General features: G+C 32.1%; 4 protein-coding genes across 5 annotated transcripts in view; 1 reads left to right on the top strand and 3 right to left on the bottom strand.

The window, feature by feature from the left end:
• LOC144844755 (ribitol-5-phosphate transferase FKTN-like) overlaps positions 1 to 469 on the bottom strand; it is a 170,085-nt gene extending 169,616 nt beyond the window's left edge. The window contains exon 1 of the mRNA XM_078701809.1: positions 459 to 469. The gene's annotated coding sequence lies outside the window, so the exon portion shown is untranslated. The remainder of the gene's footprint in view (positions 1 to 458) is intronic.
• Positions 470 to 2,448: 1,979 nt separating this feature from the next.
• On the bottom strand, positions 2,449 to 5,816 carry LOC144844693 (renalase-like). The gene is made up of 7 exons (XM_078701718.1): positions 5,673 to 5,816; positions 5,413 to 5,518; positions 4,884 to 5,029; positions 4,362 to 4,541; positions 3,846 to 4,019; positions 3,361 to 3,536; positions 2,449 to 3,046 (listed from the first exon to the last, which is right to left on the bottom strand). The coding sequence occupies exons 1-7, from the start codon at positions 5,791 to 5,793 to the stop codon at positions 2,870 to 2,872; spliced, it is 1,080 nt and encodes a 359-aa protein (XP_078557844.1). The 5' UTR covers positions 5,794 to 5,816; the 3' UTR covers positions 2,449 to 2,869.
• Positions 5,817 to 6,390: 574 nt separating this feature from the next.
• On the top strand, positions 6,391 to 9,072 carry LOC144844667 (DNA-binding transcriptional regulator BolA-like). Its single transcript, XM_078701687.1, has 4 exons — positions 6,391 to 6,410; positions 6,817 to 6,934; positions 7,258 to 7,443; positions 7,804 to 9,072. Exons 2-4 carry the CDS (start codon positions 6,818 to 6,820, stop codon positions 7,912 to 7,914), a joined length of 414 nt encoding a protein of 137 aa, XP_078557813.1. The 5' UTR covers positions 6,391 to 6,410; position 6,817; the 3' UTR covers positions 7,915 to 9,072.
• Positions 8,182 to 14,892, bottom strand: LOC144844666 (inositol polyphosphate multikinase-like). Of its 2 annotated transcripts, none has more exons than XM_078701685.1 (6): positions 14,824 to 14,892; positions 13,951 to 14,226; positions 13,418 to 13,609; positions 13,065 to 13,237; positions 11,836 to 11,917; positions 8,182 to 11,452 (listed from the first exon to the last, which is right to left on the bottom strand). In XM_078701685.1, the coding sequence occupies exons 2-6, from the start codon at positions 14,123 to 14,125 to the stop codon at positions 10,710 to 10,712; spliced, it is 1,365 nt and encodes a 454-aa protein (XP_078557811.1). In that variant the 5' UTR covers positions 14,126 to 14,226; positions 14,824 to 14,892; the 3' UTR covers positions 8,182 to 10,709. The 2 variants fall into 2 exon arrangements, with proteins under 2 accessions (XP_078557811.1, XP_078557810.1); XM_078701684.1 differs by having other exon boundaries at positions 14,763 to 14,866.
• Positions 14,893 to 16,197: the final 1,305 nt, after the last annotated feature.

Genomic DNA, 16,197 nt, shown 5'->3' with positions numbered 1-16,197 from the left:
ATATACAAAAGCCCACATGAATACGATTAGAATAAACAACAAAATAGACTTTTGGATCGAAAATGGATTTCAATACTATATTCACAAAGTGAATTGTCTTAAAGTTGGCCTATAGCCTGAAGCAAACGGATTCCTGTTAAATTTCGAGTTCTTGAATCAATAGAAGGTCTAGTATAAAGAATGATAGCATTGTATTGAAAAGCTGATTAATTTATAATTTAAGCAAACTCCTGTTAAAACGACTTACAGGCCTACAATGCTACAAGATGATCACTATATAAAACGTTCGCTGAAGACGATGATGGCTAAGCGACTAAAACTGTGAAAAGGATGAATATCATAAACTATAAAAATATTAATTTTAATGTAAATTCTATTATACTTTGTGACTAGAAAGTTTCGTCTACAATAGAACAGGTATATTTTACATCTTCCTGCTCAAAATATAGTCTCTTAACATATTACTAGCTGTTGTTTAAGTGATATCCAATTGAACTTTTCCAAAAAAATAACTAGAATATATCAAATTCCATAAATATATAGAACTAAGAACTCTTTAATCTGTTTATGCAGTATTAATGATTTGACAATATTTTCTCTTTGTTCCCGATGTATGATTTTTTACTCGCACATCTTTTTATGACCTATTTAAATGAACTATAGAACTAATATGTAACATGTATTATCATTTACACACACATTTTCAATATGTTATAATGAATCAGAGTGTATATTTATTGAATTGAGTAACCTGTTATCTCAGAGGTACCGTAGGACAATACTGCCTTTCACTTCTCTCACCTGCATTTACGGTTAAATCATATTCTGATAAGCTGAGAAATCTTTAAAACCAAGGTTTCCGGGACATCACCTACTGGGCTTGCGATCTAACCACACATTGACTTCGCTACAGGCCTACAGGGCCTTTGATCAAGTCGACCTAGATAAGACGCTTACTGCTATTTCTCTCTTTATTGCTCTTTTATTATATCAGCACAGGGGTTTTAGAAGTAAACTCCAGGGTAGGCCTATCGAATGAGTTTCACATTTACTTTTTTATAGATAAAATTACTAGAAATATCATACTTTCTTATGTTTTTAACTTGTACAAAAGGTAATCAATTGCATTAAAAAAACTGCGATAATGGAATACAATATTCTTTACTCCATGACAATTATGCTGAATGATAACACATTTGAATAGAACAAACAACTATGCAACTCATTTCATTCAATTATGGTGAAAATAATACAAAAACAAGCATAAAACTAAAATGACATTAGGGAGGTAAAGGAAAAGAGATTTCTCTTGTTAATTCTTTACAAACATAGTAGGCCTATTAAAATAAACTCGTGATGGAACCACGAGTGACAGACGACTGGTTGATGACAAATAGGGGGAACCACTTGGGTGAGGTTTAAAAAGAATAGTCGGTGACAAACCATCAGAAGGCAAACATCGAGTTGTAAAAGGATGGCTGGTGATACAAGATATGTGAAAGAAGGATGTTTGGGGAAAAAAGACATGGCTAGCGACATCGAGTTATAAGCCGACATAATTATGTCGAATGTTAAAACGTACACATTATTGCAACAATTAGATCGTCATAAACACTTTAAATCAGGACTATTATCATGTTAGACATATTGTCCCTTTTGAAAATATACATTTGATGAAAGAAAGCAATTAGCCATAGGCCTACTGAAGTGTGTAGGTGATTTGTCTGGAATTAAACGTAACATTTGAGAATACGATTAATGTAGGCCTATATCTGTATTCGTGGCTTTGACAAACGTCGAAATATTCTTGTGTATTAAAATACACTTTACAGTGAATTATAAAGGATTATGGTTTACCACAGTGTAAGATCGATACAAACATGTACAGTCTGGGCTCAGGTACCGGGACAGTAGAAAATGAACAATTTAACTTGTAAATTATACATAAAAAGAAATAGTAAACAAGCTCATTTTATTCTTTAAGGCTTATAAACGGTTATGTTAAGCTCTTAACTGAAATTATTTATTGAGGATTTGTATAGACAGAAAGCTCTGAATATGTATATACAGTATATCTGATGATGCTTGTCTACCACTCCAAGGGTCCTGGGTTCAAGTCCCGTCACATGTCAGGATTTTTTCTAAGGACCAAATTACTCCACTCCCAAAGACTTGTAATAAGACTTTGTTTATGTAGAGCATCTTGTGTATATGTTTGTCATGTGAACCTCTGAGGGTCCCTAATGATCAGCAATAGCTGGATGGATCACCCTCATTAAATATGGTTAAAAAACAAAAAAAAACAAAAAAAAAACAAATAAGTCCGTGTTCTCTAAGATATCATTTTCTGTTTAAATAGGATTCACAACAAATCCCTATGACCTAAAAGACGCACAATGAAACTATTAGTATTAGTTATTTGATTTTGTTTTAATACAGTATTGATTTGCTTCACAGACCTTATCAAACTACTATTGTAACCCCAGAAGTTAAGGTCACGCTAGAGAGGGCATTCATAAAGAGAACCTCGTGGGTTGAAGAGGGAGGTTAGATGTGCATTTAAAGAGCTGGATGTTGAGATTGTTTATTGACTACTGTTATACTACCACTAATAACGATCACAGATTACATTATTATCATTTTAAACCACACAATATATTACGAAAAAATAAAGAAAAAAAAGTTTTCTCCATTTTCAAATATTTGTTTTCACATACATGCCTGAGAAATGCCGGTAAATCATTAAATGAACCAGAGAATTATGAAATAACATGCTTCCCTGATTGAACATAATATATTTAAACATCTGTCTGCATGTGTTCTTTTTTGTGTTAATTAACATTTCTAAATAAATATAAAAGATATTTATTTATATTTTACCATTGGATTTCAGGAAATTGATGATGGCTTGAGAAGATGTTTTAGCAGATTCAATACAACCGTCATAATTTGAATGGACAAATGCATCGCCTGCCATCAGTAGTAAAACACTCTTAGACTCCATCAATTTAAGACATCCTGGACTGCCTTCTATTCCTTTATACACCTACAATAGTAAGAACAATTCAATCAATTTCGGGTATTTAAAGAAAATCAATTCGATATTATAAATGTCTAATTATCAGTAAACATTTTTTTACCACCAGAACTTTGGCCGATGAGTGCCGATATTATGACTGCGGTGGTATACTCGGTCACAATTTAAAAATACAATAAACACTACTACATATGTTTCAAATTCTGATCCTCCTCCCACATAATTACTTCATTGTACTTATTATCCTGTATGTTATTATATTGTGGAAATAAATTTAAAACAAAAATTAGCACAAAAGTTTTTAGAGGTTTGGAGTAAATTACCTGACTGTACCTCCACCTTTGACATTTGACCTCTATAGGGTCTGGAAGATTGGGAAGTAATGTTGATAGATGTTGCAAAATTAATTGTTGAACACCTTCTTTGTTATCTTCTAAATGTTTCAAACCAAATGGTACACTTGTGTGAACAACTACTGTTGGACCATTTTCATTTGACTCTAGAAAAAAAAATTACAAAACTTAATTGAAAACAAATATTAAAATTGTTCAAATTAAGAACTGAATTGAAGGAAATGAATGACAAGATTTACAGAGATTACAAATTCAATATTTGTTGTTAAACTGTATGTGACAACAAAATGTGATGTGCCCATATATGGACATGATGATGTCATTTCACTACCATATTAAAACATATCTCTACCATATTTGGATACATCACACTTTTTGTCACATAAAGTTTGATAGTGTAGATAGAGCTTTACAAACATAAAAAGACATGTTCTTTTAAATGTATAAAGACATACCTTGTTCTCTTTTCTTATCATCAATACAAATCCATCTAATGCATGGATCATCATATGTATATTTTCCAGTCCATTCCACATCAATCTTTGTACCAGGAGGATAATATAAACCCAGAGCATACCTTGATGAATACTCAACATCCTGAAGTTTCTTCAGAACATCAGAATTCTTTGCTGAAAGAAAAAAAAACAACTGATATTATGGTTATTCATGGGTGGATACAGGGGTTTGTGCTTGGGCCTGGACTCCCAACTTTTGACAGTTAAAATGAACTACTTTTGATATTTATTTCTGAGACTATTAATATTATGCGTTAGGGCTCTCCTGTTTAAAAAATCCTGGATCCGCGTATAATTGTTTTATTTCATTTAATTACTTTACAGGGGAAATACATTATATGGTTCTCGTGAGCACCTTTAAACATTTCCAGTGCTAGTAATTTTAATGTTTCATTATTTACAATCCTTAAGTAGAGATATTTTGTAATTATTCATAAATCAGTATAAATATCTTACTCAAGATGCTATGTATGCCGCCCTCAAGTTGAAACAATTTTGGGACGGGCTGAGTCAATAATACAACGTCGTATGGAGTCTTTTTATCACTACTTTTGTAGCCAGCTAGTATGGATTCTACGTCATTATGCACTTCTACATCAATGGTATTCAAATTACGATTATGATCAACAGTGACTCCTGTAATTAAAATAAGATATAATTTAGAAAACTTGAAAAGAAAGTCAACTATTCAGTTATGGACCAATAAAGAATCTTGATGACGGAGGGAAAAGAAATATACAAGAGATATTGAAAGATAATATATAATGGTCTTTAAATTGTAGGCTATATCTTATCTAAAATACATCATAGAACCATAACAAACTTCCATAGACATGCATTCTAATCTATTGCGTTTCTGTCATACCAGGGGAAAAAAAAGAACATGTACTTCACTCAACATGCTTATAATAGTGGAGTGAACTCTATAGAATAAAATATGTTGTAGTTGCAGCTGTTTTTAAAACATAAACTATTTACCAGACTGTTGAAGATAAAACTTGACAATTCGATTAATTCCAGAGGGCGCTATGTAGTGTTTAGTGCCTGGTTCTTGTTCTTTTAAACCTTCAATAGTTAAACTGCATGGTTTCAAAATATCATTAGTGAGCAATTCATCGTAAAATCTGAAAAATAAAAAAAATCTTTTAGCACTTAATTATCATTATTATATTTATATTATTTTGATACCTTTCTTTAGTCACAGTATTCATCATCAATGCCCTAAAAGTAAAGTCAAGCATGAAGAGTTTGTGTGAAAACTAATTTATTTTTAAAAAAAAGTGGGTAAATTAATTGAACCAAGACAGATCGTCTTTGCTAACTATTGTCTAGAGGGATATGCTTTTGCGTAAATAGTGTTTGGCTATATATAACGGCCAATAATGTTATCCAACAGTTGGTCATTTGAATAACCTTTATAACTTTATTCAATCATCAATAACCTTTAATATAACGTTGCAACAGTCGGTTGGATAACCTCAGAATAAAAAAAAATTGCCTCACGTACTCTGCATGTAAAGTTGCATAGGCAGGAGAGCATGAGATATATTGAGCACCAAGATCTGCACTTGCTTTAGGATTTGAATTGCTGCGATTTGTATTCATACGACCACCTAAAAATAAATAAATTACGAATATGAAATCCAATGTTTTATCATTACTTTATAATGTGGAAACAGTACAGTACCATCTATATAAATATATCATTGTTTCATTTTAAAATGTAAATTAAGAGATTAGAAAAAAGATACTTTTATGGAAGTTTACCTGACCCTCTTGCAGTTTCCCAAATTGCAATTGATACTCTCTGCTGTAACTCCCTCTGAAGCAAAAGAGCGGTAGTGGCACCAGTTAGGCCAGCACCAACTATTAATACACGTGGAATCATGTTGAAATAGGCTAATACTAGACCTAAATTTAAAAAAGATATATTTTATTAATAATACTAGGTTTAAGAATCAAATTAAAATGTCGAAATTGGTTTATCAAAACATTATCGAGACTTTCTTTCTTTTCTATTTTAGACCTACTAATAACTCTCCTACCCTACCCCAACTTCCTTGCTGCTGAACTGGTATTAACCAACCAGACTTGGCTAGGCCCATGAGAGGCTAGCCAAGCAGGCGATTTCTACCTTTCTTCCAGACCTAGAAAGTAGGAGGCCTAGCTAGGCTAGCCTAGCCCCTCCCTGCTTGGCCTGTATGTAGCAGCTACTCCGACTAGCTAGGCCCACATGATGGCTTTAATTAATGTTAGGCCTTAGCTAGCCTAGATTCACAATCTCATCTGACGAATACCTGTTCTTTAAGCCCAGATAGACCCTATTGTAACAACTAAATAATTTAATAAACGTATTAGTGGCAAAAAGTAAATCAAGAAGTAAGAAAATCAAAATAGACTTACGACGATTACGTAACAAAAATAAAAGCACGTGTGACTAAAGAGGGCGCTATGCGATCTATGTTTTGTTTTGGTCACACACAGTGTGGGTGGTGGTACGCGAAGGTAGGCCTAGGCCTATTATTACAACAAACGTTAACGTATATAAATTTAACGTTTTATTTGTGACATAATAGAATATAGGTGATTACTATAAAATAACGGAGATCCGTCTAACTAGTCCTAGCCTAGTATAGGCTAGCTAGCCTTCTCCTCTCTAGAGAGATAGAGTTAGAGAGGTCGGGTTAGGCCTAGGCCCTAACTAACTAGCTAGGCCTAACTAGCTAGTAGCGTAGGCTAGTCCTTCCTGATCTACATCACCTATCTAGGGCCTAGGCTTAGAATAAGCTAGCCTGGCTGAGCCAAGCCTAGATAGAGCTGTAAGTGTAGGCCTGTTGTGTTACAAACAATTCAATTTGTTCTGAAAAATTAAGTATAAATTAAAAAAATAATTTATCTCTAATAAATATAGAATGTTACGAACAACAAGTTCAAGATTGTTGCTGTTTAATCCAAATTCAGCTAAGTTTAGCAATGCTAGTGGATTGGTGGAGAAGAGTATAATCAACAAACTTGTTCACCACCTTCAGGTATCAATCAATAAAAAAGAACTGGTGAAAATTATGAATGTTATAAATATTATTTATTTATAGTGCAAACATTTTAATGCTCAAGCTAAAAACTGCATTAGACACACAATACAGTACCTTTCCCTGTAACATTGCATTTAATAATACTAGTAGTATTCAGTGTTATAATTTTAAACAAATTGACTCTAAACTTTATGTGATAACAAAATGTGATGTGCCCATGTCATATCACTACCATATTTGTGAATATCACTACCATATTTGGGCACATCACATTTTTTTGTCAAACTAGTTTGCACTTTTGCACTGTTTTGTTTTCTCAGCCTTCAGTTTTGGATGTTTCCAATGAAAGTTACATGCACAACGTACCCCACGGTTCAGAGACTCATTTCAAAGTAGTAATAGTATCAGAGAAATTTAAAGATAAAAAACTTGTGCAGCGCCATCGTTTGGTGAATGATACGTTAAAGGAGGAATTAAGTGGACATGTTCATGCATTATCTATACAGGTGGGTCATACTAATTTACATACAAGAAGCATACAGTTCATTGCTTTAACCCTAACCCTCTGGTACAATCCCACCCCCCCCCTAAAACACGAAATTGGGCTGACTTTGGGATGTGGGACTATAGCCAGAGAAACCTTGGTCCAGGTAAAAAAAAATGATTGTTAAAGAATTTCTTGTAAAAACTCATCTGAACTGGCTAGAGAGAGGCCTACATCTAGACCAAAATCGATACTGGGACTATACCTGCTGGTATGCCTGTTTTTTGGTGAAATCAGACATAAAGTAGGGGTGGGATTAAACCTAAAGTGAGTTCAAGTATACACGGTTGTTGTTTATTATCAATTTTATTTTGCTATACAGGCATTTTCTCCAGAACAGTGGAATGATAATGATGCCATTGTTTCGGACTCACCAAAATGTTTAGGAGGGAAAGCAAGAGAGACAAAGGACAGAAATCTTAAAGATTCATGACAAAGTGATAGCACTATTCAGGTTTAAATAATTTCAGTAGAAAAGTCCTGTTTTTGTCCTGAGGCCAGTTTTAAAACTCAAATACAAATTCTGTCTTATGCTTTCATGTAAGCATTTATCTGAAATGAAATACGGTGTTTTGAGCATGCAAGTACAGTAATCACCCTGTTTATTAAGGTTGTCTTGCCTTTCTTCATATTATCAGTCTTGGTACTGTCAAATACTGTATTGACTTGCATACAAAATGATAAAACTCAAATCAGTGTATATAAAACAAAATTAATTTATTGTGTAAAGCCTACAATTCTGCTTTTCAACAGCTATACAGTGTATGAAATTTGTAAGAAAAATATTATAAATATATGAAATGATACCAGAAAGTTGTTACCATTACCAGATTGCAATATGCCATAGCATTTAAATCTTTTGATTGCCTACCTGGTTTTTATGAACTTACTGTACTTATGCACCCTATAAAATTTCATAGCAGTATATTACACAGCTATTGACAATACATAAACTTGTTATTGGTTGTGGACGTTAAAACAAAAAGCTTTTGAATACGTTTCATAAAGTAAAATAAATATCTTAATATCAAAACATAAACTTCAAATAATATAACTTATATTGGGAACATACATTAAACTAAACTTACAGTACAAACTTAAATGAAAAACAATTCACCATATTGAATCATTATTATATTGAATTATTAAAACTACAACAAAAGTGATTTCTTAAGCCTTGTCTACACTATCCAACTCAAAATTGTGATGTGCCCATATATGAACATGATGATGTCATATCCATACTTGGGCACATCACACTTTATTGTGTGTAGGAGTGTAGACAGAGCTTTAGATGAAATATTTAATCAGTTTCCTATTATTTTAATGCAAACCATTCTACTGTATTGTGAAATATAAACAATATGGTATCATAGACACCAAAATATACTTTCTCTGATTGAATATTGTATCAGTAGCTCAACATACAGCATAGAGATATTATAATATATTCACTATAATATCTCTATGAAAACAGTAATTAGTAATCTATGGAGTACATTATTTAACTCATACGAGTCTATAGCCATTGTAGTGTTGCTTATGTATTTTATACAGTACCATGATAAAAATAAACAGTTACGATATGAAATTTATTGCTTGTTATTTATTCTTGTGTGCAGCGGCCATCTGTTTTTATTTTTTGTTTATTGTTAATTAATATTAATGAGGTTATTATCAAATAGTAGCGATGCAGTGGCAGTCAAAGTTTTCAATAAATAATGATTATGAACATTTATAAATATGAAATGGTAAATAGACAATCTGCGAGGGTGAAAATGATAATTATTATAAGTATTTTAAAAACTAAAATACTGTATATATCTAATGTACAGAAATAAATAAAATAGTTAGCATTCAATTAAAATATAATTAGTATAAAATCACTGTGTTCAAGAATAAAAATAAAGCATTTTTGGTATTGATTTCCATTTGTTTACAAATTTGGTAACAGTTACCCTTATTGTGGCAAGTTCACTTCATATCCTAAAAAGTAGATTTTCTTACTAAAATGTTAAGAAATCTAATGAAATACCTCTTTAACTATTAGTACCCTGTGAGTGGCAGGAAGGCAAAGTATAGGCCTATATACATGGATATACCTACTGCAGTGAAACTCTCCCCTAGCAAATTCTTGCCCAAATCCAAATTTAAGTAAGTTATTAAATTAATACAATTGTATTGAAATTCAGGCATATAGGGAGAGTCGACTACTATGTTTCTATTCAATTGGTCACATTAAGGCACTACATACTTTCTTTTTAAGTTTTAAAAATGTTAAAAAAATAAAAATATATATTAATATACAAAAAATGTCAAACTGCAACTAAAATCAAAGATAAACTAACTTATGTGGGATAATAACAGAAATAAGTTGGTCTTTTGTTACTTTTTTTGTGTTATTTATCCTATGTTTTGTGAAAATATATTTAAATAAAAATTTACTTTTTGTACACTTATTGTGTAAATGATAAATGCATGAGATTTTCTTCTATCTCAATAAAGTTCACTAAATTAAAATGTTGGTAGTTTCTACACTTTAGTAATAAATTGTGATATTTTTTACATTTAAATCAATATACTTTTTTACCATGAAGCTAAGTGCATGCAAATTACATTAATCAATAGTACATTAATCAATAGTACATTAATCAATAGTACATTAATCAATAATCAATAGTACATTAATCAATAATACATTAATCAATAATCAATAGTACATTAATCAATAATCAATAGTGATCAGTTTCTAACTACGGTATTACTATATTTTTCATAAATTTGGTTATTCAAAATCTCAACCAATTATTAAATATTATTATTCATTTCTATTATTATATTTACATAATTATAATTCTTACATCATTGTTATTTTTATAATTAATCTAACTATTAAATTTATTTTAATATACAGTACTTAATTCAGTTAAGTGTAATGTTTACAAAAATATATTTTCTTTAAATATGATGTATTTTTACCATACCCTAAATGCCAGTGACGTAACGATTAAACCCAGGGCCTCAGAACTTAAGTGCCCCAGAGCATGAGCCCCGATGCAACTACCCACCGTTGCATGGCCCCTACATTACGCCACTAATTGTGTTGGAAGTAATGTTAAATATATCTTTTAATGTAATAAGTAGATTAAGTTAAAGTATATTTTTATGTAATTTTTAATCAATGATGTATTTAAAAAAATGACAATGCACATTTTAAATACAACCTGATTATTTTGTTTGTGTACCCTTAAGAACTTCCAAGTTTTTAATTAATTTTCTTAACCCAAATAAATAATTATTATCCGGTGTATTCTCTTCAATAACATGTGTAAAGTCAATCATTTTTAAATCTACTAAATTACTTGGTTTTGGACCATTTTCTTTCTCGTCATTCTCACATTCTTCACTTTCTAAATTGCCATTTAGTTTTTTAGCTAGGCTCGTTTTGTCTGGGAAGCATGTTTTATTTTCTAGACAACCATTTGGTTTCATGTTTTTCATTCTGTCTAAAAGGATAATGTCTCCGCTAAATCCATTATTGCATTTGTTCATTTGTGTGTGCATTTCATCATTTGGTAATTGTTTTTCTTTACATGAGCAAGAACAATCATCACATAATAAACAATTTGGCCTAAGCACAGATTCACTAATTATCGGTTTACCGGTGAAATGATCAACATACCAAGAGTTTTGAATGCCATTCTCAGTTGTCACTTCTTCCTTCTCAAATACCTCATTAGCTTTGGATGTATAATTCTTTGGTACCAACTTTGGAATGCTATCACACGGTTTAACCTTTAAGACACTGTCATCAGATTTGTCGCCCTCATACACAAATAATATGGAACTGGAGATAAAATGGAACATGTTTTGATGTACAAACCAATCTTCTAACCGATACAAAAGATATAGCATTTCTGTTACAGCTCCAAACTGAAAGTTCTCGTCAAACTGGAAGAACTTCTTAAGGCCTAAAAGACAAAATATTTAAGCGCTATAATACATAAATATATTAAAAAATGCAAATTTCATATTTGCCAATATCATTAACCTTTGATTTTAACATGCTATCATTTTGATATAATCAATTACTTAACTTTCCACATTATTATGGCTCATTAATTAAGTGTATGGAATTCATTTAAATAATTATTATATTCTTAAAACGATACTGATGATAATCAAAAAGTCATAGTACTGTACATATAGAAAATATAAAGTGGCTCTCCAGCTAAAGGTCAAAATACAATAACACAGACTGGCATGTGTTGATTGTAAATTACAAGTGACGGCCATTTATGACTGGTGTCTGGTGAAATAATATGATTAATGATTTAAAAAAATATTATTCTACCTTCAATTACTGTATCTTCTTCAAAATGACGTCCATAGGACTTATCATAATATTCATATTTATTTGAATTTGCATAATAGATCTGAAAAAAAAAATTGATATTTTTGTGTATTATGTTTTAGTATAATGGGTTGACCCGGTCCAATGAATTTGAACTATACATCAAAAAACGATTCAGCAGTTCGGGGGGCATCATGTTGTGACAAGCCCATTATCCATTTCCAGGAATTTCGTGGATTATGAGGTATTACGGTACAACTATTTTTATAGCACACACGCCCTGGTATGAATTACACATTATCATTTATTTTTATCAGGTTGTTATTCTTCCCATTTAAATCTTTCCATTACTTAAAACTTCTAGGTTATTGTGATGATTAAACACTATTTAATATTTGATCTTCTGAACCATCGTAAACTAGCAGTTAGTGGCCCTGAATTAAGGCAACACTGTACAAAACCTTATGTTCACTCAGGCAGAAAAATATTCAGTTTATAGACACATCACAAACAATTGAATCTGAGCATGCATACATTGTGTCTGTCACCAAACACAGACAATACCTGCATTACAATGATGCATATTGATTGCCTTGATATTAAAGGCGCGTATGATGTTAAATAGTAATTGTATGCATGTAAGTGCAAAGTAATGTTTAGATACCAAATTGTTTTATTTTTAGTGGATTTAGGTGGCTCATGTACTAAACAATGTTGAAATAATGAAATGTTTTTATATTTCTTTTATAAATCCAAAGGCAAAATACTGAAAAAATGACAATGATGTGGGTATCAGTGGCTGCATGTCAATGGAGATACAAAAAAAAAAAGCGAAAACGCTAAATCGAAACGATAAAGTAGAACAGCCAGAAAAGTTAGCATATTTCTTTTATAAGAAATTAATTAAACATATACAATACAAACATGTAGGTTTAAACCAGTATGGTAGAACATCGATAATAAACCCACTTGTTGTAATAATAACTGTACAGGATTTTTTCTTGTATAGAAATATAGAAGATCAATTTTAGTATATTTGATCTTGGGTCAATATTTGACTGTAGGCTGTTTACTTGACCGTATGCTAGAAGAGTTCACTGTAGCTTGTCTGCATACTGGAAGCCCCATATATTATTAGCCATTGTCGAGTTGATAGTGTAGGCATTTACTTGCCCGAATGGAAGCCCCATATTTTATCTATAGTAGATGACTGTATGCTGTTTACTTACCCGCATACCGGAAATCTGGAAGCCCACTTTTAGCATATTTGGATATTTGATCTTTGCATTTTCTTTCTTGAACTGTGTGGCACTATCTTCGTATGTTTGGCATCCAATCTTAACATCCATAATGCATGGTTTTCTATATTTCTTGGTCACATCTTCAAGCTTGAGGTAGTACACTTTGTTACAAAGTTAAAGAAAGCAAAACAACTGAAATGGGCAACTGTAAACCAGTTCTATGTGGACACGATACTACTGTATGTAGGGCCTCTGTGGAGGGTCACATCCATATGAGGCACACATATTTTCAAATCTCACAACTTTAAACTAAAAATTGAGTATAACACAGACAAGGATACGATTTGGATCTTCTTTAAAAGCAACAGTTCCATAATAACAAGGTATAAATGGTTGTAGTGTTTCCATGGGAACCTTTGAGGGTAATGTAGGATCTGGAGAGAAGACACGTTCGTAAAATGAAGCCTCCTTGTGCCCTCGACATGGCCGTTGAAATGGTTTTAGAATTGTGCCATCCTTATACTGGAGCATGCCTATTAATAACAAAATATTGAATTAATTAATATTATTTGTTTTCGTTCAATAAACATTTTATTTTAAAATTTTTATTTTAAATTAGACAATGGTCTACGGATGAAGCCTTTTTCTATCCTCATTGCGACTATAATTTGCAACTGCTAACAAAATGGAAGTCTTAGAACTGTTAAGTCTTTATTTTAAGTTCTTTTAATGTCATCAATTTTACTTTTTCTCTCTTCTTTCCTTAAATATTAAATATTAATTTTTAAATATTAATATTAATTTTTAAATATTAATTTTTAAATATTAATATTAATTTTTAAATATTAATTTTGGGTAATTCATGATGACATACCAATTTTTGTTTTGCCTTTGCCATGAACATGGCCAGCAACTTGGTGGGAGAGGGGCTCACAATCAGTGGGTAACGGTGGTGTTGTTGGCCTTTGAGAATCGCTGTCTGGCAATTTGATGTCATTTTCCTCTTGCTTTTGTACCCCACCAGCACTTTGCAGGACAGGAGACTGCATGGCTATCTCTTAACACGCCCTTTTCACACTTAAATTCACTTAAAACCAGCATTTAAAAAAAGACAGGTTCATAGTCGTAAACTTCCCATAAATCTGGAGGGCTATAGAAAAAAAAACTGTTTTTTAAATATTAAAATATATGTAATAATATTAATCAAATGTAATATAAATAATACTGTACATGCTGATGATAACACTTGATATTGACAGTATACAGTAGTAGTGATAATTAATATCATAATATAATACAAATTTTAACTAGGCCTATACTATACTCTACCCATGGAGGTATCAAATTTAAAATTAATTTTATACCTCCATGCTCTACCTATCTATATTATAAACTATAATTACAAGTGCAAAAAAGGTGAGTCATGCACACTCTGCACGCCTATTTAGAAACTGAGAGTAATCGATTATGGGAATTGAATATGAATTACAGAAAAATTGGTGTGCCCGACTTCGTTGGAGGCCGTAAACAATGTCTAATACCAAAATAACTACACAGTATACAACTGACCGCCAGCCACCAATCAAATATATAACGGTAGGCCTAGCCCGACTGGCCTAGGTCTAGGAATGTTTACTACTTAGCATCTATTCTTAGCTCACAATACACTTTGTACTAAGTGGTTACCATGTTTACGTATACCGTTCAGTTGACTAAACACGATTTCAGAAAATAATGGTTATGTTACCAATTAATTAAGTTGACACTAAAAAAGTATACACCCTGGTCAACGCCCGTCCTTCTTGCTTTGTAACGTTGTGATCATGGTTTTTGTGATTTATCTTGTTTTTAAGCAGTTACTTTGTGACTCGAGAGGGCGTGCTTATAAATCTAACTTTCGAAACTTATATCAAGATTAGAATACAAAAAAACGCCGCTCGATTCATTGACAGTTTTAATTATTGTTATTTCTTCATTAAATGATGCTTTTGTTGATATTCTATTTAAAAAAGTGATTTATTATCAATCATTTTTTGTTTAACAATCAGTAGGCCTAAACATGTTACGTAACGTAAAAAAAAACAGCTCTATTAGTTACGTCGTCGTTAGTTCGTGCATAGGTCCATGGTTCGTGTAAATGTGCATAGGCCCACAACGGAAAATCTCACGTGACTAAAGTGCCTAATCAGATGTTTTCATAGACTCTCCCCTCCCAGGCGTAATTTGGGGTGTGCGCATGCCCAGTCCGAGTTTACAACCCATTTTTTCGTAATACTGAGCCTTTCGCGTTGATACTGTTTTGTAATGATTCCGTTCTCCTGGACTATCTAAGGCGCGGCGCAAAACATCTTCTTATAAACTGTACAGAAGTATAATACCAAGAAAGAGTCACGATCTTCCCTGATCATACCAAATCATAGACGAAATTCATAGATGAACTCTAATCAAACATATGAGCATGTAGTCAAGTTGTGGATGTTCAATTAGAGTAGGCAATACGTCCTTTACGAAATATTTGTAAATCAACTAGACGACAAATTCTCAATTCAATTCATAAACATTAGGCCTATTAATGATATATACTTCCTGCTGTGTCAGAGCAGTACCCAATTACTCTTCCTTATAATTACCATCACCGTCAATGTTTGAATGTGAGAAATACAGGGAAAGTTAGACGGTACTCAACCGTTCACGAGGCCTACACATTGATGGCACGGTAGGCCTATTAGTTACACCGAAATGATTGGAGATCCGCAGACAGCTGCCTAGTATTCACCCGCTCTAAGTGCTTCGGGTGTGAATACCGTGGGAATAATAATTTTCTATGATTTCTGCCGCGCCAGGGTAGCAGGTCTATTAAGTTAAATACACTCAAAATGGAACATTCCGAATCTAAAGAAATTGTTGATTTTACATTATTTTGTAATCACATTATTATGTAGGTGTGCGGACATGACATAATGGGGCATAGTAAACTGTTCAACTTCTTACTTATTTAATTGTGTGCAGTGAGGTGATGCTTTATTTATTGTAATTAAATAAGGCTACCAACGAGTGTCATTTTCCCTTTTCGCTCAATTTACTTTAATTCAGATCAATTAACCTAAACGCTACTTGTCTG

The sequence above is a fragment of the Antedon bifida genome, chromosome 6, assembly GCF_963402885.1.
Source record: "Antedon bifida chromosome 6, ecAntBifi1.1, whole genome shotgun sequence".
Lineage (NCBI taxonomy): Eukaryota > Metazoa > Echinodermata > Crinoidea > Comatulida > Antedonidae > Antedon > Antedon bifida.
This window is presented reverse-complemented; position numbering and strand designations above follow the sequence as displayed.

What these genes read in the sequence shown, in the direction of transcription:
- LOC144844666 (XM_078701685.1), bottom strand. Translation starts at nt 14,125, where the DNA reads ATGCAGTCTCCTGTCCTGCAAAGTGCTGGTGGGGTACAAAAGCAAGAG. An exon ending in TTTTAAAGAAGATCCAAATC is followed by an intron (nt 13,238 to 13,417) that starts GTATCCTTGTCT and finishes TTTGTAACAAAG; the next exon opens with TGTACTACCTCAAGCTTGAA. An exon ending in TCCAGATTTCCGGTATGCGG is followed by an intron (nt 11,918 to 13,064) that starts GTAAGTAAACAG and finishes TTTTTTTTTCAG; the next exon opens with ATCTATTATGCAAATTCAAA.
- LOC144844693 (XM_078701718.1), bottom strand. Translation starts at nt 5,793, where the DNA reads ATGATTCCACGTGTATTAATAGTTGGTGCTGGCCTAACTGGTGCCACT. An exon ending in GGAAACTGCAAGAGGGTCAG is followed by an intron (nt 5,519 to 5,672) that starts GTAAACTTCCAT and finishes ATTTATTTTTAG; the next exon opens with GTGGTCGTATGAATACAAAT. An exon ending in CGGCATACATAGCATCTTGA is followed by an intron (nt 4,020 to 4,361) that starts GTAAGATATTTA and finishes TTTTTCTTTCAG; the next exon opens with CAAAGAATTCTGATGTTCTG.
- LOC144844667 (XM_078701687.1), top strand. Translation starts at nt 6,818, where the DNA reads ATGTTACGAACAACAAGTTCAAGATTGTTGCTGTTTAATCCAAATTCA. An exon ending in AACTTGTTCACCACCTTCAG is followed by an intron (nt 6,935 to 7,257) that starts GTATCAATCAAT and finishes TTGTTTTCTCAG; the next exon opens with CCTTCAGTTTTGGATGTTTC. An exon ending in TTCATGCATTATCTATACAG is followed by an intron (nt 7,444 to 7,803) that starts GTGGGTCATACT and finishes TTTGCTATACAG; the next exon opens with GCATTTTCTCCAGAACAGTG.